Source organism: Haemorhous mexicanus, chromosome 2 (assembly GCF_027477595.1).
Source record: "Haemorhous mexicanus isolate bHaeMex1 chromosome 2, bHaeMex1.pri, whole genome shotgun sequence".
Taxonomy (NCBI): Eukaryota; Metazoa; Chordata; class Aves; order Passeriformes; family Fringillidae; genus Haemorhous; species Haemorhous mexicanus.
This window is the reverse complement of record NC_082342.1, coordinates 97555001-97579810: the sequence shown is the minus strand read 5'-3', so window position 1 is coordinate 97579810 and position 24810 is coordinate 97555001. Positions and strand designations below refer to the sequence as shown.

Sequence of the window (24810 nt, the reverse complement as noted above, 5' to 3'; positions counted from 1 at the left end):
CCATGACTTGTTCTTCTAGACTAAGGCTGACTTTTTTGTGGTATTTAAATAGCAAATATTAAGTTGGGATAAAACGCTCATGTGTTAATGTACCACAATAAATTCTTATAACAAAATGCTACTTCTGTGCCATAACTTTAACATATTGGTATTATGATATTTGGAGCTGTTTCTTCTTGCTAATCTCCTTGCTGTTATTTAAGGTTAGACATGATTGCTAGCTAATTTTGAAGTGGTGCAAAGTTATGTTGGTGTTTAGGTGGTGCATTTAGTGGTATTAGCATTACAGTGTTTGTCCCTCTTGGGGGTGAACAAGGTTTGTTGCACATCTTTTGCTGTGATTGACTGCTAGTGTGAAATTGGGTAATCCCAATAGTCCACAGTCTCAGACACAGCCCTGCCACTTTCTGTGACTCACCCCATGATTCTGTGAGATCCCACACTGGAGAGGTGTGGGGGCACACCTGTGGAGTCAGCACTGGCCGTTGGAGTAACAGGGTGCAATTAGAGTGAGCTAGGTACAATGTTCTCTCAGTCTTCTCAGAGGTAACTGCTGTCAGTATATTTCTGTATCTTCCAATATGACAATTTAATTGCTTAGCTCAACTATTAAATCCTGTAATAATTGTGAAACAAAATTTGATGCATGGTTTTGAGAATTTGGGAAATAAATGCTAATTACTGTTACTCAAGCAGTGTTGTACAGAAGATTTTTTGTCATAACTACACTAGCATAAAAAACTTTTTACCTGGCGTGGTTTTGGACATTAAAAATGTAGAAATAATCTTACTGCCTTCAATGACCTAAGGATAACTGTGCAAGTTCAGTTCAAAGCTAGCTTACCTTATCTTGTGAGATGCAGGTCTGTAGTAGTTGCCTGGAAGAAATGGTAAAAAGCCCAGATGAGTAGGTAAAATATTTGTAGGTTAAATATTTCCAGCTTCTACAGTTTACATCTGAGGAGCTCCTTTTTGAGTCAGGGATGTATCCCAATATATTTAATATTTTAGCTCAGTGGAACTCCTTCTGTGGCTTATTTAAATAGCTTTTCTAATGCTATTTTGAGCTCTCTTTACCTTCAGAGCATCCTATGGCAGTAAATTCCCTGTATAAATTATGCATGTTATAATAATTTCTTTTTGTTTGTTCAGCTGCTGCAGCTGGTGGCAGTGGGTGCCTTTGTTTCTGTGTCAGATGTTCTCCATGCTATATGTGAGTTCATATGGCATTAGGGTACTGCAGTACATCCTATCTCTTCCCAAGATGAGCACATTTAGTTCACTTTTCCCTCATTTGAATACCATTGCTTTAATTTAGTTAGTTTAAAGTTTGTATCTCTGTACCCCTTCTTGTTTTGTAGTATCAAGGTGGACCACAGCTGTATGTAGGCTACAGAAATAGTAAGGAAGTCTGTCACCTTTAATTTTCCAGTATTGTTTTTCTTGGACTCCATGACTTGGCTGATTAATGACCTTGGGTTGCTACCTCAGGGTCATCTTTAACCTGTCAGTATAAATAGCTAATTGAGAACTCATTTCTGTACAGGTATAATGATGGAGTTTGTTTTTTTTTTTTTTTTTTTCTATTATTTTGCCTTGGGGTAGGTTTTGCATTTGTTGGCACTGGATTTTGCCCCTCACTTTAATGTTTGGCTGTTGACAACAGTGTATGGTGACTGTTCTGTGAGTTCAAGTTTTGACTAATTCAAGTAATTTCATATCCTCATTAAAGTTCTGTCTCCATGCCTTGTGTGAAGTTGCAGGTACATTTTGTTGAGTAATGTGGCTCCCAAGTTCTGTGGATCTCTGTTGGTCACTTTTGGTATTCCCTTCATGGTGAAACCCAGTTGTTTGGATACAGTTGTTTATTTCTCCTGTAGCACTTCTGAATCTTCAAGAGGAGTCTCCTAGCTCAAATGACCTTTGTTTAAAATAAAACCAATCTATGTTGTGTTTGTGTTGTCTTTTCAAAGGATATTCAGATATGATGTGTTATCTGAACTGCCCTGTGTTTGGCTAATGGCTTTAAGATGCATAGAGGCATTTTGGAAAGGCTCCTTTCTTCTACCAAGGCAATGCTAATTATTTTCTATTTCCCTATTTATGCCAACCTCACCAATTTTGTTTTCTTTTTCTGTTGCATCTTTTAATAATTTACCAAGCTTAGGCATTTGCTTTACTGGTCTATAGATCTCTGGACTTCTTCTCTTCTTTCCTTCCTTGATCTTACAAGTCTTGGTTCATGTTTTCTGCCTTCCATTCCTCTGCTGCTGAGGCTGTGCCAAGTATTATGTTGCTTGCTGTAGTTAAAATTTCAATTTAGTGTCTGAGTTCTTTTACTGACAGGTGTCATGGCCACTCACTATTCTGTGAATTCTAGCATCAAGATGAATTGTATTTACAGCAGTGCCTGGTAGAAATGCTGTATTTAAAGGAAATGGAATAGTCTGCCATTTCAAGACTTAACAGAACTTGTTACAAGAAAATGAAGGAATTGAGTCCGTGTGAGGTGCAGATAAATTGAGTTTTCTGTCAACAGAAGAGATGAGTTTGTGAGATCAATAGGATCTTGGTAACAGGCAGCATGGAGAAAGTGGAAAGGTTATTTTCTATTTCTCTTTGTACAGGAGCTAAGGGTTACTCAGGAAAAGCCAAGCAATTGGCAAGGTCATAACAAATGAAAGGAAGTGATTCTTCACCCTGTAACCAATTGTGCAAATGATTTCTGTGGTTTTTGTACAAGTTGAAATTGCATCATTTACGAAGTGACTATAGAAATCTAAAAAATCCATTTAAGACCTTTAGATGCAGATAGTCCCTGAGACAAATGGTTGGGAAAAAACCTTGATGAAGTATTGCTATATCATATTTTTCTTTCTGTATTCTTCCTTATTGGCAAATTTGAGATGCAGGTTTTGGGCCTGAATAGGCTGTCGCTGATTTTTCTGAAGTGCTTGTCCTGGTTCCACAGATGGCATCCCTAGCTGCTGCTTGGAGGAGTGTGTGGCCTTCTGCTAGAAATGCTTGCTGTCGAGGAGCAGCACTTACATTACCAAAAGGGCTCACACCAAAGCAATCTTTGCCAGTCACTGAACTGGTGTAACTTGTGAAAGGACAAGGTAGCACACCTGAGTCTTGCACCAGATTCCAGGCTCTCTTGCCTGTGGACAGACACATTCCCGGCCAAGCAGGGCATCAACCACCACGGGCCTGGACTCCTCAGCTTTGGGTGCCTGCATTCAGGTGGTCATTCCGGTGACAGGATGAGGATGTCTCTGTATGGCTGCCATTGATCCGAGGGTGGCTGAGGCTTGCTGTGTTCAGTGGCTGTAGGAAACCCAGGATGTGCTTTCTGGATCGGGACCCAGGCAGCACGGGCGAGGCAGCGTGTGTTGCCAGCGAGATGCTGGAGAGGGGACTCTGTTCTGTGCAGGTTGGAGTGGGAGTGGTTGTGTTTTGGAGAGGGCACTGAAGTTGAGGTATCTGCAGTGGGGGAGGTGACGAGGCTGGGGGAACCCTGGACTGTGGAGATGAGACTGTTTAAGAAGGAATTAAGATAAACTGTTGGGCCTGACTGCTCACAGTATCACCTCTAGCTGCCCTTGTCAGCTTGGCTACCCAGGCCCATCATATAGTGTATCACCTGATGAATCAGAACTATCAAACTCTTGCAATAGCTAATTTCTTAAAGGGAATTATCTTTATTTCTTTCCAATTGAATTCCTGGACTTCACTATGAGTAAGTGAAATTGGTGTGGATTGAATTTTTGTGGTTGCTTGTAACTTGCTAGAGGGCATCTTTTATTAGTTTGGAATGTGGAAATGTTTATAGATATGCCCATAAATGTGAAGTTTTAATTTCTACTTGCTGGATTAGTTTTCTGCAAGTTCACTTTAATGGCCACCCCGAGTGAAAAGTGTATAAGGTGGTGTGAGAGAAGGTGTGGGAGATTTTACTCCTGAAATCTTGCACTGATCTGTGAGCTTGCAGATCCAGAGCAGGAATGGTTTTACCTAGACATGTGCTGCATGTCTCTCCCTGAGGTGTCTGACTGGTCCTTCAGAGAGATGGCTTGTCTGCTGGCCTGGCAGCTGCTGGATGCCCTCAGCTTACAGGCTGTTTCATTATATGGGCTTCAGTTTCATCTTCCTCTCTTCCTTGGCCAAAGACACTGTGCCCTGGGGCTGCCACAGCAGGAGGGGTTGGTCACTGCAGCAGGTGATGGTGAGCCTTGTCCCTGCTCCCTGGATAAAGTCCTGTGCCCTCTCCTTCAAAATGAGTGTTAATAGATGGTGAAGGATGCTGGATCACATTGTTGCACGTACCTGTGAGAGAGGGAGAGATCCAGCCCTAGGCCCCTTTTTAAAGATTATTTGTACTGGCTGGAGTCATAATAGCAACCTAGGGAGGGAAAAGGGCTTGCTGGGGAGGAGCTGTAGCTCAGGGATTTGTGTACTGCTTTGTGTTCTTCAGTCAATTTTTAAAAGGGAAGCATTGAAATTAATTTACTGTAGTTGAAACGTGAAGTGTTGGTTTTGGGGCTTGTTCATTTCTGCTAACTGCTTGAGAATTACTTCTTTTCCATTTTGTGATTCTAAATTAAATGAAAGTTTCAACAAGCTATATGAAAATTGAGTAAGCCTTTATTCTTAATTTTTGGCACTTTCCACAGTGTATTAAGGAAGTAATTGAGATTTTTGATTAAATCCCTTCTTACCAGAGGGGTGTAGCATTCATTTTTTTCCTTTTTTCTACTAGTACATACTTAATGCTACAAGGATTTTCCTGTCTTTTGTTAATATGTTTGTTTTAAAAAGTATGTGTGCACACAGCAGAAAGACACTCCCAAGCTGATAAAGCAGTGGGGGAAATAAGCACGCTTGAGGTCAGTGGTTCTGTGCTTCTGGCTCGTGCTCTGTCCGTAGTTCATTCTCCATTGATGCTGAATCCCTGCATCATCTGATCACTTGACTGCACACATTTGTTCCAGATGAAATGTGAGCATGTGATGGCATTTAAATTGTGGTTGGAGCACGTGGTAGTGTAGTAAAGCAGCCAGCAGACTATTTTAGGAGGGAGATGATAACCTCATGTAGTATAAAATCTTTTGCAATAAGATGCCTCCTTTCACCCACCTCCAGCTCTTGCTCTCTGGCACGCTCTGGGCATGCCTGTGTCTCTGAACACTGCTGTTCTGAGTCAAGTCTGTCTCAGCAATCCTACTGTGTGTGCCTGTGGTACTTGGATTGCAAATGGAGATTTGGATTGCAGGTAACAATCCCTGTTTTGGAAGCAGGCTTTCCTAGGTTTGGGGTTTTTTTTTCCTCTCAAAAGTTTTCATTATATAAATTAAGCTTTTTGCTTCATTGTATAGGCCTCTCTTTATCTTTCCATACAGCATGGCTTTTGAAACTAAGCTGATACTTCAGTAATTAGTTGAGAAATGTTGGCAGAACATGCATTTAGACAGAAGGCATCTGAAATCAGTTGTGGCAAGCCATCCTTCCTGTGTTTTTAGGTAAGAGTATGGAGATGTTCACAGTTTAGCTGATGTGTACTTTTGTTTTATTTGAGAAAATAAATCTAAAATTCAAGTATGCCAGAAGCAGACTCTCCCTTCATAACATTTGAAACCTAGTTGAAAATTTCCTGAATATATCAACTTCCTCTTTCCTAGGAACTGGTTTAATCTGAGCCTTAAAATATTTATTGTGTCACTACTCAGTTCAGCCATTGGGAAGGAGATGATTTCATTCTGAGTGCTTATGTTCATTAACTACTTCCAGACCCTGGCCAGGCCCTTTGGGCATCCTGTTTTGGTAGTCTTAATCACTGTCATTGTTGCTCTTGTGTGATTTTGATTTCCACTGTGACTGATCTGTTTCAGGTCAGTTTTCCTTTTCAGTGCTTCCATACTTTTAGTTAGCATGAAGCCTTGGTCAGGAGTTTGTGCCAGAGAACTTTTTTTAGATTGTTCTTAATCATTAAGGCTTTTTCATAATTTGTTTCTTTTTAACTTACTACTGAGGAAAAAAAAGAAAAGTCAGAAAGAAATTGTGAATGTATGAAAATGAGGATGCCATAATATATGTTTCTTCTCTAAAATGGGAACAGTTTACAGAGTCTGTTGCAGTAACTTTCAAGTAAAGTTTGACATTCATCTATGGATTATGGAGGAGAAGGTGGGACACTGATCTGTGAGCTAGCACTAGTACTACAGGGCACTACAGACATGCTTTAAACTGAAACTCAGGAAGGCCTATGATCTCCATCATGTCCGTGTTGAATGAGGTTGCTGAAAGGATTTAAGTGCCCAACAGAGTCTGAAGTAGCAGGAGCTGTGGAATTGAGGAGGAGCTTCCAAAATCATAACCTAATACTGTGATTTAAAAAGCAGTGCAGCCCCTCGAGGGACCAGCTACTCCTCTTACTTGCTGTTGTTCATGTCTAAGAGGGGTTGTAGTCTTGGGAAGGTGCCCAGTTGATAGTGTTACAGACATCACATGGGCTTGGAAGACCAAAAGATCTTCCAGATCTTCTGGTTTTTTGTAATTGCAAGTTGTTGACAAATGTACTCAGATTACCAGCATCTGGCTTGTAGGCAGCCCTAAAAACTGACTTCACAGGCTTTCTCATGTGACATTGATCTTTAATGGACTCTTCATAAAAGCAGCCACTGGTTTCATGAAGTAGATGTGTCTGCTCTCAGAATCAGCATCACAGTCCTGGAGTACTTGTTGGCTTTGTTCTTGTGATGGGTAGGGTTGGGGCAAGAGTAGTAAGACCTAGAAGACCTAGTAAGACCTGCTGTCCTTCTCTACAGTCTTTCATTTAGGAAAATCCTTTACCTTGCTCATGTGGTTTTCTCAAGAAAATATCTATTTAACCATGTTTTTGTTTATAAGATGTACTGGCAATGTCTGCCTGGTGCAGTTACTAGTGAAAATTAAGTTTCACCATTTTTATCGCTAACTGCTTACTCTGCTTGATAGCAGAGCTGTCTGTATTTCCAAATGTATACTTGTTTTTTCTTTTTCTCAATGTTGTGTGTCTTCTTACTGGGACACAGTATTCCCTTTGCATTTTGGCCTGCATTTCCACATCTGTGTTTCCTGATTTATTTTAGGAGACTAGCATACATGGTTGTTTGTATATACCAGGAAGAGATGGGTTTTGCTGGCTGAATAACCTGAATTTCTCAGGGTATGTTTCTGGCCAATTTTCCTGTTGAGGTGCCTCTCTTCATTGGCACTAGAAGGTGCTTATGCAATTGCTGTTTCAGCCAAGCATGTAGGTGTAACCTGTTACATTGGCAAGAACTGCAATGCCTCAGCTTCAGTGTCCTGATCAAATTTTCTTTGGTAATTTAATTCCAACAACTTTTATTTTGGCCTGTAGTTCTAGAAGTGTGAGCTTCCTTAAGCCATGTTACTCAATTGTGTATTAATACTGTGTGCTACTGAATCTCTTTCTCTGTCAGCTGAGATTATCACTTTGTGATTTCATCTATAAACCAAAACCTACAAAGCAATTTGAAGGTGTTTTAGGATGAAGATGTAATAAATGTAACTTTTGTTTTGCTGTGCAGGTAGAAATTTGGAATAGGCTTGTTCTTATGTTTTCTTACTTACAGAAGTGTAGGCAGTGCTAATCTTTCTATTTGTGCTTTTTAAATTACATCTTGCTTTGCTACTACTAGCAAAGTAGTTGGTGTTTATGCTCAAAAATACAAAATTCTGTGACATCTTACAAAAGAATTCATTTGAGGATACTAACTTGCAGTATTACATTCTAAAAACAGGTTTTGAAAGCTTGAGGAATTGTACAGTTCATCTCCAAAAGGAAACACAGCATTTCTTTGTGTTTCTTTTTTTTAAATGATATTTTTGCTTGCATTGATGAAAGCTAGGTTGTGTATGCGAGAAGTTTACTTTGAAGCACTTTCTTAGGTAAAATTGTTGTTTAGTATTTGAAATTAATGCTCTGTAGAATCCTTAGTGCTCTGATGTGTCTGAGTTTGGGCAAAAAATTCTTGGAGCTGGAAAGCTTTAGGATTCTAAACCAGGTTTTTTGAACCTTTGTCCTCTTTGGATTTGTGTTTAAAATGTGTAACTGGATGCATGCACACAGACATGTGCACACAGACACTACAAACTTCCATATACATGTTTACAGCTGGTTTTGCTTGCTTTTGTAGATAACATGTTATGTCTTAAAAGTATTGCTAGTTCAGGAATTAAAGCATTACTAGTTGCAGGAATTAAAGCTTTCTAGGTGAGATGGTGTTTTAGTACAGGTTTTTACTTTTGAGGAACAGGTTTATAAGAGCAGCAAAATTTATTCCAGACCACCTCTTAAGTTTTATTTATTCTTTGCCACTGATGTTTCTCTTGTGAAATGTTACCAAATGGCACAGAAATCATGTACTGCAGGTCTGTTCTTCCAGTTATTTTCAAACCTTTCCTTATATCTTACTCTTAATTTTTGAAAGAGAACTTTTTTTTTTAGCTTTCTTTGTGCTGTACAGTGCTACATTTGGGCAACAGTATGCTTCATAGAGATTTCCAGAACATTTGTAATCATCTCTTCTCCCCTCACCCCTTCCTTTCCTCTCAGTTGTCATAGTTCCCTGCTTTTCTTATCTCTCCTTTTACTGCTGCAGCTTTCAGATGATAATGCAACTCGAGCAGCAGCTGCTGCATAATAGCTGCAGCCCTGCTTAGAGCTGACCTAATGTGAGAGTAAATGAACAAATCCGTGATTTGCTTTTGGGCTTACCTTTTTTTTTCAGCTTGGGTTTACTAGATGTCATCACTGGAAGGTGAACTGTGGATGGCCTCTGTGGCATCCTCTTTCCAGCTGCTCCAAGAATTGGGGCACAACAAAGAAAGGTGTTGGGATTCCTGGTGCTTTTTGCAATCACCTGTTTCTAAACATGACTTGCTTTTTCTCCCTACCGTTTCTTTATTCATGCTGCCATGGCCAAGAGCCCGGCAGTGTGTGCAGCAGGAGCAGGTGGGGTGACACGTTGTGGTGTCACGCTGTGCTGTGTCAGGCCACTCTGCTCATTTCCTCTCATTTCCTCCGGCTGAGCCAGCCAATGTTCTCCTCAGCCTTTGGGGGCCTGAGGCTGCAACACCGAGCTGGAAAGTGTTCTGCTGCTGTAGTACACACAACCCAGGGCTTCCAGCTTCTTTTGGGGCTGGCTGGGGAGGTTGGCAGCAGCTGCCCCATCTGTGCTGCACACATGCCTGGGCTGCTCCTCAGCTGCTGCAGCTGGTGGTGCAGTACTGTAAGGAAAGCTGTCACCTGTTTTTGTCAGATGATTTAAGTGTTAATACTCACTGGGTGTACTGTACCTGTGTATATTCAAGGCAGTAGTTTAGCAAGGAAAAATGTTTCTATTTTGCTCTTCACCAGAATATGAACTTTTCCTGCTGTGACTGTTAGATAAAACCTTACTGATGCTCTGCTGGTTTAAGGATACAAGCAAGTTAAGGTTTGTAGAAGACATATTTGAAGAAAGTGTGTGTCAGAAGAAAGCTTGGCTGAACCACCCCCATCTTTTTTTTCCTGTCTCCCATTGTAGACTTTGCTTTATCAGGTGAAGTACCTTTTATTTTAAAAATACTTTCTCCATAACTGGATTCTGACTTTAAGGTCTAGAAGGGGGAAATTAAATAGTATGAAGGTTACATGAGGCCTTAAAACTGACTGATTTGAAGAAAAGAATCTTGCTGCAGGCTTACTGCATGCCATAGTCTGCTCTCACCAGATATATTTTCAGCTTTATTTTCTCATTTCCTTTTTCTTTTATCAAGCTCTCTGGTAGTGTTTTTTCCTTTCAGTAGGTACTGGTTGTTGCAGGGACATGAGGGATAAGCATTGTTATGCTAGTTTTATTTCCTTATTGCTATTAGATAGAAGCACTGAACACAAGTTTCCATCCACTCATGGTTAGTGGTTTAGATGACTTAAAATGGTCCTAATAATACATTCAGCTAATTTTTAATGTTATGGAGTTTAGGCAGATCCATGCAGAGTTTATTCTTGTTTAGAATCAGAGGGTAAATGTGGTAGTTGAACAGCCAGTATGTGGATGAAATGAATCTCTAAGGTATTGAAGAAATGTCAGTGATGTAAAAGTGAAAATGGCTGTCATGAAGTGAGTTTAAAAACTGGCTTATTAATAAACTTCATTATAATTCCAAATGGAGAATGACCATCCAGTGTATATCTTGTTGTAGGGGTTTTGCTGCTGTTGCTACTCAACCACATTATGTAAGATTTCATTAATGACCTGGAAGAGGTCATAGAATTGTTACCAATAAAGTATGTAGCCAATTGAAACCTGGGGAAAGAAAATGCATATATAGTTGTGCATATATAGCCAGCCTTGTGTGTTTGGAATTAGTGTGGTGTGTGCAAAGGGAAGCCAGGATCTGTGTGTGGGGGTTGGCAATTGGCAGGCCGTGGCAGTCAGTGACCAAAAGTGCCAGAGTGCTCTAGAGTGTTATTGATAGTGCTGTTTATAGGTCACTGCTGGCCTGATCTGCTCTGCCTTTAGAACATGGGATCCACTGGGGTGGTGTTGTGGTGCAGCCCCAGGCAGCCACACTCACTCTGCCCTGGTGGGGTGGGGGAAGAGGTTCAGAGGGGTACAGGTGAGAGAACTCCCCAGGTGAGATAAGGGCAGTGTCATGGGTACAGCTGAAGCTGTGCGTGCCAGGAAGCAGAGCAAGGAGTGAATCCATTGCTTCACATGAGCAGGCAGATAGATGTTCAGCAATCTCCAGGAAGGCCAGGCTGCCTCACTCCTGGTGGTGACTTGAGAAGACAAACATCATCGCTCTGAGCATCACCCTATTCTCCTCCTCTCATCATAATGCTTATGTGAGGCATATGTGCATGTGGGCAGTTCTATGGTATTTCATAGCAAAGGTATAGCTAAATAGTTTGTTCAGAAGATTTGACTTAGCTTGGTCCTCATCTGATCTGATTTATGATGGTTTTATTCTTGTATTCCTAGTAATGTTTAATCTGACTCTTGGTGGAAAGTAAGGATTGAATGAACCAGTGGGTGAATTTCATCACACGTAGAGTCTCTACAGAGTTATAAATTTTGTTTGCCTGGAAGTTGAGGATGTATTGGAAGTATTTTTTTCCATAAAGCTTTGTTTAATGTCTTTTTATACCTGTTGCATGCTGTTCAAAAGACAAATCTTAGAAAGGTATTACTTTGCAATTATGAAGTGTTTGTCTTTTTAGGTTTAGAGCTGTAGGGACATGAAGCTTTGAATTCATGTTGTGCTTCTGCTGTGATTACAAAAGTGGGTTATGCCAGTATTATAGAAGTAATTTAGTATGTGACCTTGTTATTTGGTAATATATTGTGTTATAAAAATAGTTTGGCTTGATATTTGGATCTCAAAATCCAGGTTTGATTTTTGCAATTAAAGAATTGGGAGTGCTGTATGGGTGGAGGGGGGTTGTTTGCTATCCAGTGTCACTGAATGAAAGGTTACTCTTTTTAGCATGAACATAAATTTTGAGAGTCAGTTCTACAGCTGCTTAGTCCATAATTACCAGAATAAAGATTGCAGGCCACATGCAAGCCAGACTTCCCTTGAAACCTGGAGTAGATTGTTTTCTCTGGCTACTTGATTTTCTTACCCTATCAAAATTTTCAGATATATTGTGTAATGAACAAATGTCCACTAAGATGGGAGAAGGGTGTAAGTGGTTAGGGCTTGGTGTTTTTGGTGTTTTGTTTTGTTTTGGTGGGGTCTTTTGGTTTTTTTGGGGTTTTGGTTTTTTTTTTTTTTTTTTTTTTTTTAATGGGTTTTTTAGTGTTGTGGGTGGTTTGGTTTTTTTTTTTTTTTTGTGGGCTGTGTATTTCCTTGGTTTTTGGTTTGTTTTTTTAGTTTTTTGTTGTTTTTTCTTTTTTTTTTGAGATGAGTTTATAATCAAGAATTAGCCTTAAAACTTTAGAACACTTATGTTTTTTCCCCTCACCTTTTGCCTCTCTAAGTTAGTTATTTCTTAAACATTTGCTATGTTAGGAGAAGACCCCTCTGGAGGGTGTTATGTCCCCCTCCCCCTTTATTGTAGGCTGCTGCTGAATGTACTGGCCATGAGCTACTGAGGGTGGCTTCCTGTCAGAATTGCTTCATGTAAAATCACAAGGAAGCAAATGTTTCTTGCATCCTCCCATTGTGCTGTTTCCTGTGAGCAGGCTGGATGCATGTCCTGGATACAGGTTTTTTATGGCACTGTACGTGTTGGGATGATCCAATCAAGTTGTTCTTGGTAGCCCCTATAGTCTGAGCCTAGCAGGAAACGAGGCTTCCTCTCAACCTTTTGTTCTCAAGTTAGCCTGACTGTGGAGAGCTCTTGGCTCCATCAGAATCCAGAATGAAGGTGAGATTTAAGTGGATTGTTTTAAGGTTTTGTAAGCTTAAGCTATCATTTGTAACCTTTTTTGAAATTTTCCCTTTCTTAGTCATTCTCTTTCTCCCGTGTTGTCCTTTTCTGATCCAGTTCTGGTTTCTACATGGGGACCTGTTTCATATATTTAATTTTTTTAAGATCAGGGTTAGGCTTTTGTGATTCTGTTCACACTTGAAGTTTACTTACACTTCAAATTTGTTTAAAAACTACTACAATAAGCGTGTAGTAGTAATGGAAATTTCACACTCTTAATACTTTCTTGTTCCATAGCAGCTTAATTTTTTCCTCCAATTTGAGCAGCCTGGTTTTGACTTTAAATTATGCCGTTAATAAAATCTGTTATGTCTGTTTGTTAAATCAGATTATTTTTTCTCCTTATTTCCTTTTTTGTGTACATAGTCTTTTAATATTTCTTGTGTTTGAGGAAAAACCTTACAAAATTCACATCTAGGCAATTCCCTGGTGCCTCTCCTTACTCCTTACAACTTCAAATAACTAAGAGAAGTATTTTTATTGTTGAAACGTGTTGAAGTAGTTATTTGACTTTATTTATGTGAGCAATAACTGCTTGGAGTATAGTGTTGTGTGGTTCTGACTGCTTGATGCTGTGTGTGTTGTGTGACATTGCTTTTCTGAGCTGTGTAAGTGCTACTCAAGCTTGAGGGATGTTGGCACCTGTACAGCCCAGCTAGAACTGCTGCTCTCTGGGACCAGAGATGATCCCCAGTCCGAGGGGGGAGAGATGAGCATGTGAATGTATGCAGGTATTAAATGTTTCCTAAATCTGTTCTACCTTTCCTGTGATATTACATCACCAGTCAGAACTGGTCTGGCAGCCTCTTCTGTGGTTACTTTCATAGCTTTTGTTAACACTTCTGCTTCTCTTGGGTTAAACTGGCCTTTCTTTGTTCCTTTCTCGCTTCTCCCCTGGGATTATGAGTTTTTCCTCTCCTGTCTGTGAAGGCTGTTTTCTGGGTAAGGACTTTCTGATAGTGTCTGTGGGATGGGTCTGTTGTCAGAAAAGTGAACTGGTTTTTGTTGACTTTTTAGATAAAAACTGCTTCATTGTAGAAAACTAAATATCTTTCTGTTTCTTAAATCAGTTGGAAGAACAGCAGCAGCTGTCTTTTATTGTCAGCTTTCTAGTCTTGTACAAAGGAGTACTGTGAGTTCTTTCAACCTATGCAGAATCTATTGCAAGAGCTATTTTCATGAGACTTTGGATGAGTGTTTCCATTACCTCAGGCAAATATGGGTTTGTGGGGATTTTCCTTTTTTAAAAAAATATCCTCTTTCCCCCCAAAAATCCAGATGTGTAATGTCATCACCCAGTGCTTGAAAGTTGCTGGAGTGTTTTCTGCAAGATAATTCAAGGTTTGGATTGCCTTACCAGTTAAAAAATAAAAATAAAATGAACCTCTCCTTTCATCTGTTCTCTTCCCAAAGCTCATCCTTGATCTAACCTGTCCAGCAATTTAATTCTTTTAAAATCCATTAATGTTCAGGAATGCTGTTTTCCTCTGTGTCTTGTAAAGAGATGGCATGTAGGTTGTAGTAGCTATTTTCAGTTATTTTCAAAGTACATTATGAAAAATCAGGTACAATGCCTGTGCACTGCTACAGAAAAATAAGAGTATGCCAAGAGTAATATTACCCAGTAACTTTTATTTGGCCAAAATGTCTTAGGAAGTCTTCTGATAATTGTTTTATTCAACATTCTTGTAACTTAAATGGTACTTGATATTTTTGTTTTCTCAGTTCTTCATTATTTTTCAACGGCAGCTGTTGCTATATTACCTTTCCATTTAAACTGGGGTTTTAAATTTTTTTTAAGGAGAACCACCATCCCCCCCCAGGCCCACCCCCTGCCCCGTTTTAGTGGTTCATAACAACCACTAAAAGACTGATACTTTGTTCATGCAATAGCTTCTACAGTTGTGGTTTGTATGTACAAGCTTAAAGGCTTGTTTCTATGACTTAACTACTTGTTTTTTGGTTGTTTTTCAGACTTTTGATGCAAATGACCTGTATCAGGGACAGAATTTCAGCAAAGTTCTTAGCTCTCTTGTGGCTTTAAATAAGGTGACTGCAGGTAAGTAGACTGCTCTGTCTTGTGCTGGCTTACTGCTACTTTCACCTTGCATCAGTGTATATTTATACCTGTGTTGTACCCCTGATGAGGTGAACATATGCAGTATTTTAAATGAGCTTTTGTTGAAGTTCATGCTTTTAAAACTTTGCAGTGGCTGTGGGGTCTCTAGTTGTGTCTTCTGCAGAAGGAAGCTTTGTGGTAGAGCTAAGGCTAAGCCTTTAAGCTGGCAAGCAATTTAGGAAAATCGTGTTTTTCAGAAAGGCCTGTTTTTTAGATTGGTTTTCTTTTTTTTTCCTCCAAGTTTGAACTACTAAAGTTGACTTTTGCTCCATTCTGTCATTCTCCTATTTGAACAACTTGGCAACATTTTTGCCCTCCCCAGCCTACATTTCCCAGTGCTATTCTTTCTTGCCAATAACAAAAGGATATCCAATGTCTTTGATCCCTTAAGCCACATATTTTCTTCATTTAGCAGCTAGAAGTCATGAACTGCTCACCTTAAGTTCTTTGGTGGAAGGGGAAAGAGCTGTAGAAGTAACAAACAGGTGAGAGGTGTCCATCCATCATTGTAGGGTGAGGCTGTGCTAAATTATGCCAGCTGGACCCAGGGACAGTCAAGAAATGATGGCATTGGCCCTTTTGGTTTCTTCCTGTTCCACCATCAGCAGCAAGTATCAGTACTGGTCATCAGGTCAGAGTCTGAGAGGGAGTCTAAAATTGAACCATATGTGTCAGTTTTTGTGCAAGGAAGAAAAGGTGATAGAAAAGTCCAGTGATGCATAAGTGTTGCTTGATTTAATTTTAATTATTATACTAATTTAATTTAATTAATAATTAATAAGTATCTTGTCACATTTATAATCTCTCATCTGTTTCATGAGAGACTTTGTGCTTTTGGTGGGTTATTTTTTTTCCTTGCATTAGAAAGCACCCCTTAAAATTAAGTTTTGCAACCAAATCTTAGTTTTAATGAATGGGCATGGAGTAATACCATTTGACTTCTTTGAAGCTGTTTAGACCAGTTGGTGATACTGCCTCTCATCTCATGTGTAAGTGCAAATGCAATCCAGTGCAGTGTATCTTCAAAACTGCTGTACACTGGCCATTGCTGCCTTTGCTGTTGTTAAAGTGGAGAAAAAGTGTGGCTGTTTTGTCCAGATGTCTATGGATTAAGGCCTATGTCAAAGAGCCACAACTGCAGCTGGTTAGAGGGGACCTGGGCTGATCCCTTTGATGGTAGGGGCATGTGGTGGTGGTATGGAAACAAAAAATCAGAACCACATGCAAGCTGTGGTGTTGTCTCATTCCTAGGAGCAAGCATAAATGTTCTTGCTCTTCCAAACAATTTTCATTAACTGGGTAATTGTGTAGCAGGCATTTTAGACTGTATCTCTCTGCTCTGGTATTGGAAGATGGATTTCAGATCCCCACGTGGTTCTGCAAGAATTTCAGGCATACACAGGTTCTTCTGAGATAGGCCTTCTACAATATGAGGAATGTGAGAAATGGGCATGGTTACTGATGAAGGACTTCTGTGGGTTTTCACTCCATTGAAGTATCAGTCTCTGGAGTGGGGGAATCAAGGAAGGAGGCTGCAGCCAGCACTGAACCTGTCTCTTGGGAGCTGCTTTTGGTGCTGCCCCTGGCTGGCTGTGGCTCACTAAGCCACAGGACACACCCCCACCCTCGCTGGCTGGCAGCATCCCATCCCAGGGATATGCCAGCCCAGTGTCCAGGGCTGGGGCTGCCCTGGTGCCCCCAGCTGCCCCACTCCTGGCTGGGATGGTGGGATGAGCCCTGTCCTGCTGCTCCCTCGGTTCCTCCCAGCCCTCAAGGGACCCCAGCAGCCCCTGATGGCACACAGCCCTTCAGGTGAACATATCACGTGGGTGTGCTTCTCAGAGGAGAGACAAATGGAAGAAGGGAAATGTTTTGGGAGGGTGTTGTTTACTTGAGAAGCAGCATTTTCCTTTCTTCTATTCTTAGTCCTCCCTCCAAAGAAGAAAAAAAGCTTAGTTGGCAAAAAAAAAAAAAAAAAAAAAAAGATGAGGCAAAGGAATGTAGGAAAAGAGACAGTGGAAGGAATGTTTTAATTGAGAAGGAGATGGGGGGCTGTGGGAAGAGCTAAGAAACAGATGTGGCTGGCTTCACTTCAAGCAAGTTGTATGCAGTCAAAATTCTTGGCTACTAGCTAAAATGATGCTGGTTAATTACCTTTAAATAGACTGGTAGTGAGTAGGAATAGAGAAATACAACCCTAACCCTCCTCTCTCCAAACAGGCCAAGTTGTTTTCTTGTCTGTGTGGGGAAGAAATTGTCGATGTCTCAGGATTTTAGATTATTTATTGCTATCATTTTTTGAATCTCAAATTACTGAGTAACTGCAGATACGTCAAATCTGCTTTAAGCATGTGAATTTTACAGAGATAAGCAGAAGTTATAGATGCAGATTGTTAAAATTCTAATATTTAATTTTTTTCCCCACTCTCCTACAGACATAGGGCTGGGCAGTGACTCTGTATGTGCACGTCCCTCATCTCATCGGATAAAATCCTTTGATTCTTTGGGATCCCAGTCTTCACACAGTAGAACTTCAAAACTCTTTCAGGGACAGTATCGGAGTTTGGTAAGTTCTGTGTGAATGAAATATGCTGTGGGTGTGGTATTTTCCCCCCCTTTCTTTTCCCCATTTCTTTTTTAATGAACAATGTAAGTAAATTATAGTGTAGCTATAAAAGTAACTGTTTCTTCTCTTTCAGTTCTGTATTTTTAGCCTGTGAGTTTATTTTTGCAGCTTTTTATATGATGTTTCAAAATACATGCAGCTTTTTGTGAACTTCTAACTATTTTTTCCTCCTTTAGTGCTCCATGTTGTCTGCATAGACAGTATCTTCATGGATTTGTCTCTTTCTTCTCAGTGTAAGGACTTGCTTTTCCAAAGGCAAAAATCTCATTTTCTCTCAGAGTTTAGGGGTGATGATTGAATGTTTTTCAAACCTCTGTGAAGGTGATACTTCTAATTTTGGCAGTAGCGGTAGTTGTTCCTGTTTTCTGTTATATTTCAAGGTTGATCCTTCAACTTGCCTTTGGGTAACTGAGTTGTGTGGGCCATCATTTTATAGTTCAGCTGAATTCAAGGTTGCATACCTCATGGAAATTGTGATAAAATGTACCTTTAGTCACTGAAGGTTGGCAAGGAAGGTTCAGATCCCTAATGAAAGCTGCTTTATCAATGGCTTTCTTAGGTGTGTAATGTGTTTTATCTGTGAAGTTTTTGCCCAAGGCCACTAATTTGAGCTCCTGTTCTGCTGTTCACAGCCCACTCAGTTTTGCAGATGCAGCGATTGGTGGGACTGGCTGTTAGCTGGATCTCTGAAGTGATCAGAGTTTTCAGTGTTTCTGTCACTTTAGTGATCTGAGTTGCTCTGTGCAAAGTTAGAGGAGAGAGGTGCAAGAAGGAGGGAGAAAGAGCTACTGGCCAAACCCAGGAAATTCCTAGTTTGGTTTTGTTGGTGTAGATGATCTGTTTGGAACCATTCTCACCAAGTTTGTATTCATTTCCTCTGCTGGAAAGTCATACTGGCAGAGCATAGGGTTTGTAGCTGATCTCACTGTGCAATGCTTCTGCTTATTTTGTGGCTTTTTACCGTTTACCAAACCAAAACATTTTCTCTTGTTGAACAGAGAGGATGAAAGCACATAATGTACCAGCAGAGGATTAAGGCAGAGGCACTTGAAAATGTGCCAATCTAATTGTCAAACACTGGGACTTGCACTGTCTTGGGACTTTGTGCATGTTTTCAAAGTTGTGTTTGCCCTCATTTTCCTGTAGTTTCTCAGCTGCTAACTTTGGTGAAAATCATATTAAGTTGTGATACAACAACATGATTGCTGGGGTTATGAATTAAGCTGTCCTAGTGACAACATGTGGTCTTTTTATCACCTCAGCTATACAGGCAATATGTAGGTGAAATTCTTCCACCTAGATGGCTGACTAGGACTGCTGACACAGTCATTTTCTCTCTAAGCTATGCTTTTATCTGTACAGGTATTGATTCTTGGTTATGATAGAGGCAAACATGATTTGTAATGCTATTCTCTCAGTTCCAGTGCAATGTTTTTAAAGTCGTCCAAGTATTGCACTTATTCAGCATAAAGGTTTGCCCAAACTCTCATGAAATGCTTGAATGGTGCAGATAGCCAAAACTGACATCCAAGGACAAAATGATAAGTTTGAGAATCACTAATTTGAAAGACTAATTAGTTACTTCAAAGAACATTCAGGTGTTAGGACAGAGTGATAATCTGCCTTGGCACCCATGGTAGGGAATGGACATACATACATACCTAGTGTATATGGACAGCTGCAAGTCTGCTGCAGGCTTCCAGCTTTGCTAGCCTTCAGAGAAATTATTTGGGAGTACTTAGTCAAGGTAAGTTGTGTAACTCTTTCACAGGCTTTGTGAAAGAACACTCCTCCTTTGGCAGGCCGTGGAGACTTGTACCTTCAGCTGTGGAAGCCACTTAACTGATCTGTTACAGGAAAAAAAGGAAAGGAAAAGGTTTTGTGCTGCAAAATCTTGGTATATCTAAAATTAAATTAAACACAACTCAGTTTTCCCTCCTTGCAGCACAGAGAATTTTAGGAAAATGCTCTCTAATGTAAGGCCTTTGTTTCTTTGTAGTTGTCCAAGGCAGTTTCAATTTATGCTAGTTATAGAAAAATATATACATTTTTCTTTTTTTTCCTTTGTGAGAGCAATAATTATTCTCATTTCAGCTGTTAACCCTTTCTGATTTGGAGGGGCTGTAATAAGTAAAATATATACTCCCATGGCTGATAAAAATCTGTAGATGAAAAATTACAGAAATACTGGAAATGCTAAATTGCACCTTATAAAGGCTTTTGAGTAAAAATGTGTGGGGACTGTTGTGTGTGGAGCAAAGGCTATTTTCATTTTATGGACATTTCTGTTTTGCTCATGGAAATATTGTTTTAAGTCTCTAATGATAATTTTTTTCTTTGTTTTCTCTTTCTAGGACATGACAGATAACGGCAACCATCAGTTGGTGGTGAGAGCCAAATTTAATTTTCAACAGACAAATGAAGATGAACTTTCTTTTTCAAAAGGTGATATTATTCATGTTACAAGAGTGGAAGAAGGAGGCTGGTGGGAAGGAACTTTGAATGGAAAAACAGGGTGGTTTCCAAGTAACTACGTACGAGAAATTAAATCAAATGGTGAGTTTTGAAGGGGAGAGCATATTTGCAGAAATTCTTGCTTTGGGTAGAGGTTGATGGTTGGTTGATTCATTAAAACTTCTAATGCTTTTTGTTTAAGCTTGATTTTATTTACTGAAGGTCATTCACAGCAATGATTAATGCTTGGGAACTCGCACTTCCCCACCCCAGCTCACTGTATAGAGTGGCTTCTGAATTAGCAGTAAGTGTGCAGGAAACTCCCCATTCTGTTTGCTTGTCTGTCATGTTTGGGCTGCTCTCAATTCCTTGGTCTGAATTCCTAGAATGTGGGATTTTGACTCAGATGCTGACAGACTTTGAATTGGTGCTTTTAGTTTAAATAGTGAGAGATTTCCTACAAAATAACCAAAAAAAAAAAAAAAAGAACAAGAAAAACCTTGAAACCTACCAAAAATTTACTCAATACATCCCATTACTTAGAAGTAAACAACTGCAGGAAGGAAACCCAATTCTATCAAAATCTTCTTTTGAAAGCTAATGTATTTGTGATTTTTTCTTTTTCTTTCTTGTTCATGTGCCTTCAGCTTTTCTTCATACAGGCTTCATCCTTCCACTGAAGTTTTATTTTGAACTTTATACAGTCAAAGTGCCTTCTGTAAATGTTATCTGAATATCAGAAGTAACATTCCTTTTGAATCCACTAGGATATTGCTGTGGGTGACATAATTTCTCAGTCTCCTTTATTTCCTTTTTTTACCCCATGTCTTGGCTTAATTTCAGAGATTAGGGATAAGCCTGGTAGGATAAAATTACCCAGGGTCTCTGGGTAAAAATACCACTGTTTCCTTTGTTACAGCTCGAGTGAAAACACATCTTTTGGGGCTGTGCTAAAGTCTTTGGCATTTTTTTTTTTTTTTCTTCCCCCCATTATGAGGCAGCTATTCAGATGTCTGATTGCAGTGAGGTTGTGGGAGCAAAAGTCCATTTTAAAACTTAGCTTTTCTCCTTTGGTTGCATCCTCTTATTTTCTTCCTTGATTTAATATCTCCAATCTTTTGCAAAATGCTAGTCTTAGATCTCTACAGCTTCATTTTCCATTTCAACCAGCTTCTCCCAGACATAGTCACAATGTAAGACTTGGCTTTAATGTTTTAATGTTTTTTGGAGATCCCTCAGATGCAATTTATCCTGAGAAGCAATTCTTGAAGCCTGTTTTTGGTTTGTAGTGTTTTAGCATCAGCCATGATGACCCTCTTGTCTCATTGTTATTCATTTAAATCATTGATGCAGAGATTTTGTTTGAATTTCATCCGTTTTGACTTCCTCCAGCTCCTGGAACCTAGGTAGGCAATTAAGCTCCAGAATAGAAATGCTTTAACATCCAAGAGCCAGAAGTTGCCAGTAACCAGAATTGAGTGGTTTTTATTTTATTAAGAATGCTGCACTTGGGTGAAGTAAGTAGGAAGGGACAAGCTGTAGTGCCAAGTGCAGTCTGATGCTTGTGACTCCTTGCAGCCCTGTCTGATCCCTGGGGCTGACATGGTTTTTACTTTCACTTCTTGCCCTCAGAAGAAAATTCTTCCAAATCCTTTTCCCTCCACTTTTAGGTGTATTCTCTCTGCCACAACAGTTTATCCCTTGTGGCTTCTGCAAGACTTCTTGCATTCTTGGACTGCTGTCTCATATGTTCAGTTTCTTCTATGGAAGTTTCTTCTGTTTGTGCCCAAGCTTTTCTCTTCTGAGGAAGCTTAGTTCATTGAGTATTACCAAGTTGAAATGACTGAGCTGTAGCTACTAGCTTTCTCTGTTTTCCTTCTCCATTTTAAAATTACTGTATTTGGCTTTTTCCAGCACTTTGTGGAACTTCACTTGTCCTCTCTGGTTTCAGATATGGATATAGGTAGTTCTCATACTATCAATTCAGCACTGTGTAATTTATCAAAATAGTAATTTTAACCTGCTTTTATGCATTTGTAGGTATATGTTTGAGTTGTCTGGAGTTGACTTTATTTGTGGGGAGGATGGGGGGTGGTAGAAGGAAGCATGACATACCAAGAGCTTCTTAATGTGTCAGTAATTGTGGAGTTGCAGATTAGCTTTACCCCTTCATGTATGTATGCATGCTGTGGGATGCTTTGTTGCTACTATCCTCATGACCATGTTAGTTGTATTGTAAATGTGAGTTGTGTTGTAAGGTGACCTGACTTCTGCTTACTTTTGCTTCTTTTTGTGTGATTGTGGTCAGTGTATATATTGGTGATACTTGCTCCGTGTCAGTTAGCATCCCCTTTTTCTGTTCTTTCTTTGGCGTGCCACTAACTTTTAAAGGAATTATCATTCTTGAGAGCCTATTCTGCTTATGTTGTTACTAGTGGGGCTTCATTTTTTTTATGCATATTTTTAAGTTTACTGGATTCTTCTTACTTGAAGTCCATTGTTGTAATTTGCTGCACTGTTTCTTTTATTTTATTGCTTGTTTCCATGAAACTTGTTATGGGCATTTCTATTCTCAACTAAGTTTTGCTTTATGGATATTGTTGAAGATCCTAAAGAGAGGACTTTTCTGGAATTCTCCTCCCTTCTGTAACCAAATGCATTGTCACTGTCCTGCTGCTGGACTTTCTTTGTTCTGCTGTCCTTGTGGAAACAAAGTTTTAATGCTGTTTGTTACAAAGCGCTGAAGTTGTTTGAATAGGTGGGTGTTCATGAGACTCTTCATCTAAGTTAAATGTAATTTCTGTTGCCTTCCTGTGTCCCTGCTCTTAGTTTGTCTTCATTAGGAGAGTTGGCATTTCTTGAGTTGGTAATCTTACACTGCCCACTTTTCTTTATTTCCTAGTAACTATATATACACCTCACTTCAGGATTTCCCTAATTCAGAAGTGTTTTAAGTGCCTTTATGCCTTAAGCATGAGCTTGAAATATAAAAGTGCTCTTTTTTGCCTTACATATTTTAAAAGCTCTTAGGAGAACTTGCAGCCTTGCTAGCTCAAATTCAAAATGTGTTTTCTATCAGTGTTACAATAGATTGATTTTAAAAAAGATCCAGATAGGATTTTTGAAATACATGCTCTTGATTAAGGTCTCTCTGAAAAAAATGTTCCTCCTGGACATCTCATTTGTTTTCAACATACTCTGTAAAATGGTCTGGCATTGGGAGTATCACTCTAGGCTTCTTTCTTCTCTGAAATGTAGCTAAAAATACTGTAAATACTTTAAAATTCTGTATAGGATGATGCATTCTATGGAGAGCTCCCAGGACACGACTAAAGCTCCTGGGTTTCACTAAATTAAATCTCCTCAGTCTGATGTAACCTGACTTCTGCAAATTGACTGAAAGAAGAGAGTGAAGTTTTTTATGCATGTGTGTTTTTGTTTTAATTCTCACAAACTTCATAGGCATTAGATGTTTAGATAAATTGATTTTTTGTTCTAAATTAAAATCCTCTAGTGTAAAAAACCTGTAGATATGTAATCTTAGCTTTTACAGTGGCTCTGAAGTTATATATTCGAGGAAGGGAAGAAAGAGATGTGTGGAATGGAACACTCTTTACCCACATTGATTTGTTAAAGTGTTTAGAAGAAAAGTAAGCTGCATTACATAAATTGCACCAGCAGAGAGAGAATATCACATGCTAAGGTATCTCACAGTGGTTGTGCCATGGCTGTAACTTGTTGGTTTAGCTGTGCCTGGGTGATTAGAGTTAGCACACAATGCTAATGAGGTGAGCTACAAGTGCTTGTAGGACACATACTGAGATTGGTGAGCAAAGCACAGTATTTCATTTTCATAGGCTGGACAATGGCTATTTTGGGGGTAAGATAAATTTGGTTGAGATAGAAAACTGTTTTTGTTTTGCTTTTGAGTGTATATTTATTCTGTCCCCCTCCCTGACCCAAGGAGAAAAAGAGGATTTGTTTAAAGTTGTGGTAGTTATGATCAAATATGAAAAAAAAAAAAAAAAAAAAAAGAAAAGTACTGTTTTCTATTCAGGTACATGCCTACACTCTGAACTTCAAAAAAAAGGTCCATTTCTCTCTCCCTCCCCTTGTTTTCATTTCCCTTTTCAAACCTTCTAACATCTTATGTTTTTAAATATTCTTTGATCCCTAGTCAGGAAGTACTTCTAAATGAAAGGATTTTGGTTTTATCCTGCTCTACTATTACATGTGACAGAGGGTAGAAAATAATGTGTGAACTTGATAAGATACTTGACAGTGTGGCCTTATTGAGGTTGTTTTTGCTTACATAAAATGGAACAGGAAGAGGTGAAGGTGTAGGTGGAGTCTTGTCTTTTACAGTGCTGCTTCTGTCTCACACGGTGCTTAGAGAGATTTGAAGACCTAGTTTTGAGGGCTCCCTTGCAATGAAAAGAAGGGTGGTTAGCCAGAATGGGATGCACTTGCTTAGCTACTGTCAGATGTTAATCAGATTTTAAAAACCCCACATGGTCCGTTACTGAGTTGTGTCCAAGCATAATCCCTTTAAATGGCACGAGATTACACAGAAGGGAGTACAGCTTTGTACAAACTACATTTGGTATGTCACAAACTTTACATTAATTTCTGCAAAGAATTAGAATATGATTACTGCCCTAGCTTTGGTTGTGCTTTCTTGACAGTTATTGGTATCAGGCCCAGTATAAATTACAGTGTTTCTTTTAGTTGGATGTTAAAAAAAACAAAATCAGTGTGGGGAAAAGGTCAGAATATAGTGGAGGAGTAGAGTGCCAGCTGCTTCCGTCCTGTGGTATGTGAGGTAAGGAAAAATTACACTTTGGGCTTTGGGGAAAAAAAAACCCCAAAGGAAAAAATAACTAAAATCCCATGAAGAATGTTTGTTAGTTTTTCTCTCCCCAACCATGTACACTCAGAGGAGTATTGTTTTCTCTTGTCAAGTACAACTCTACAGACATCAATAAAATAGAGGTTGGCACCAGTGAGTGCTATTGGGGCAGAAGTGTTGGTAGTGTCTGTATTGCAGAGTGGAGCATTGCAGCAGTGCCTGAGCCCTCTTGAGACCTGGCAGCGGGTTTAGGTCTGCCCTCCTGATGCTGGACTTGA

At 39.5% G+C, this 24810-nt stretch overlaps 1 protein-coding gene across 5 annotated transcripts in view; it reads left to right on the top strand.

Moving 5' to 3' along the window:
- ARHGEF7 (Rho guanine nucleotide exchange factor 7) overlaps positions 1-24810 on the top strand; it is a 115819-nt gene that overhangs the window by 31063 nt on the left and 59946 nt on the right. For 4 of the 5 annotated variants that reach the window (XM_059839680.1, XM_059839676.1, XM_059839675.1 and 1 more), the window contains exons 3-5: positions 14459-14543; positions 17039-17169; positions 19584-19785. In XM_059839680.1, coding sequence (XP_059695663.1) covers positions 14459-14543; positions 17039-17169; positions 19584-19785 — 418 coding nt within the window. Of the gene's footprint in view, positions 1-12307; positions 12422-14458; positions 14544-17038; positions 17170-19583; positions 19786-24810 lie in introns of those variants that run through there. The other variant, XM_059839677.1, reaches the window with a different exon arrangement.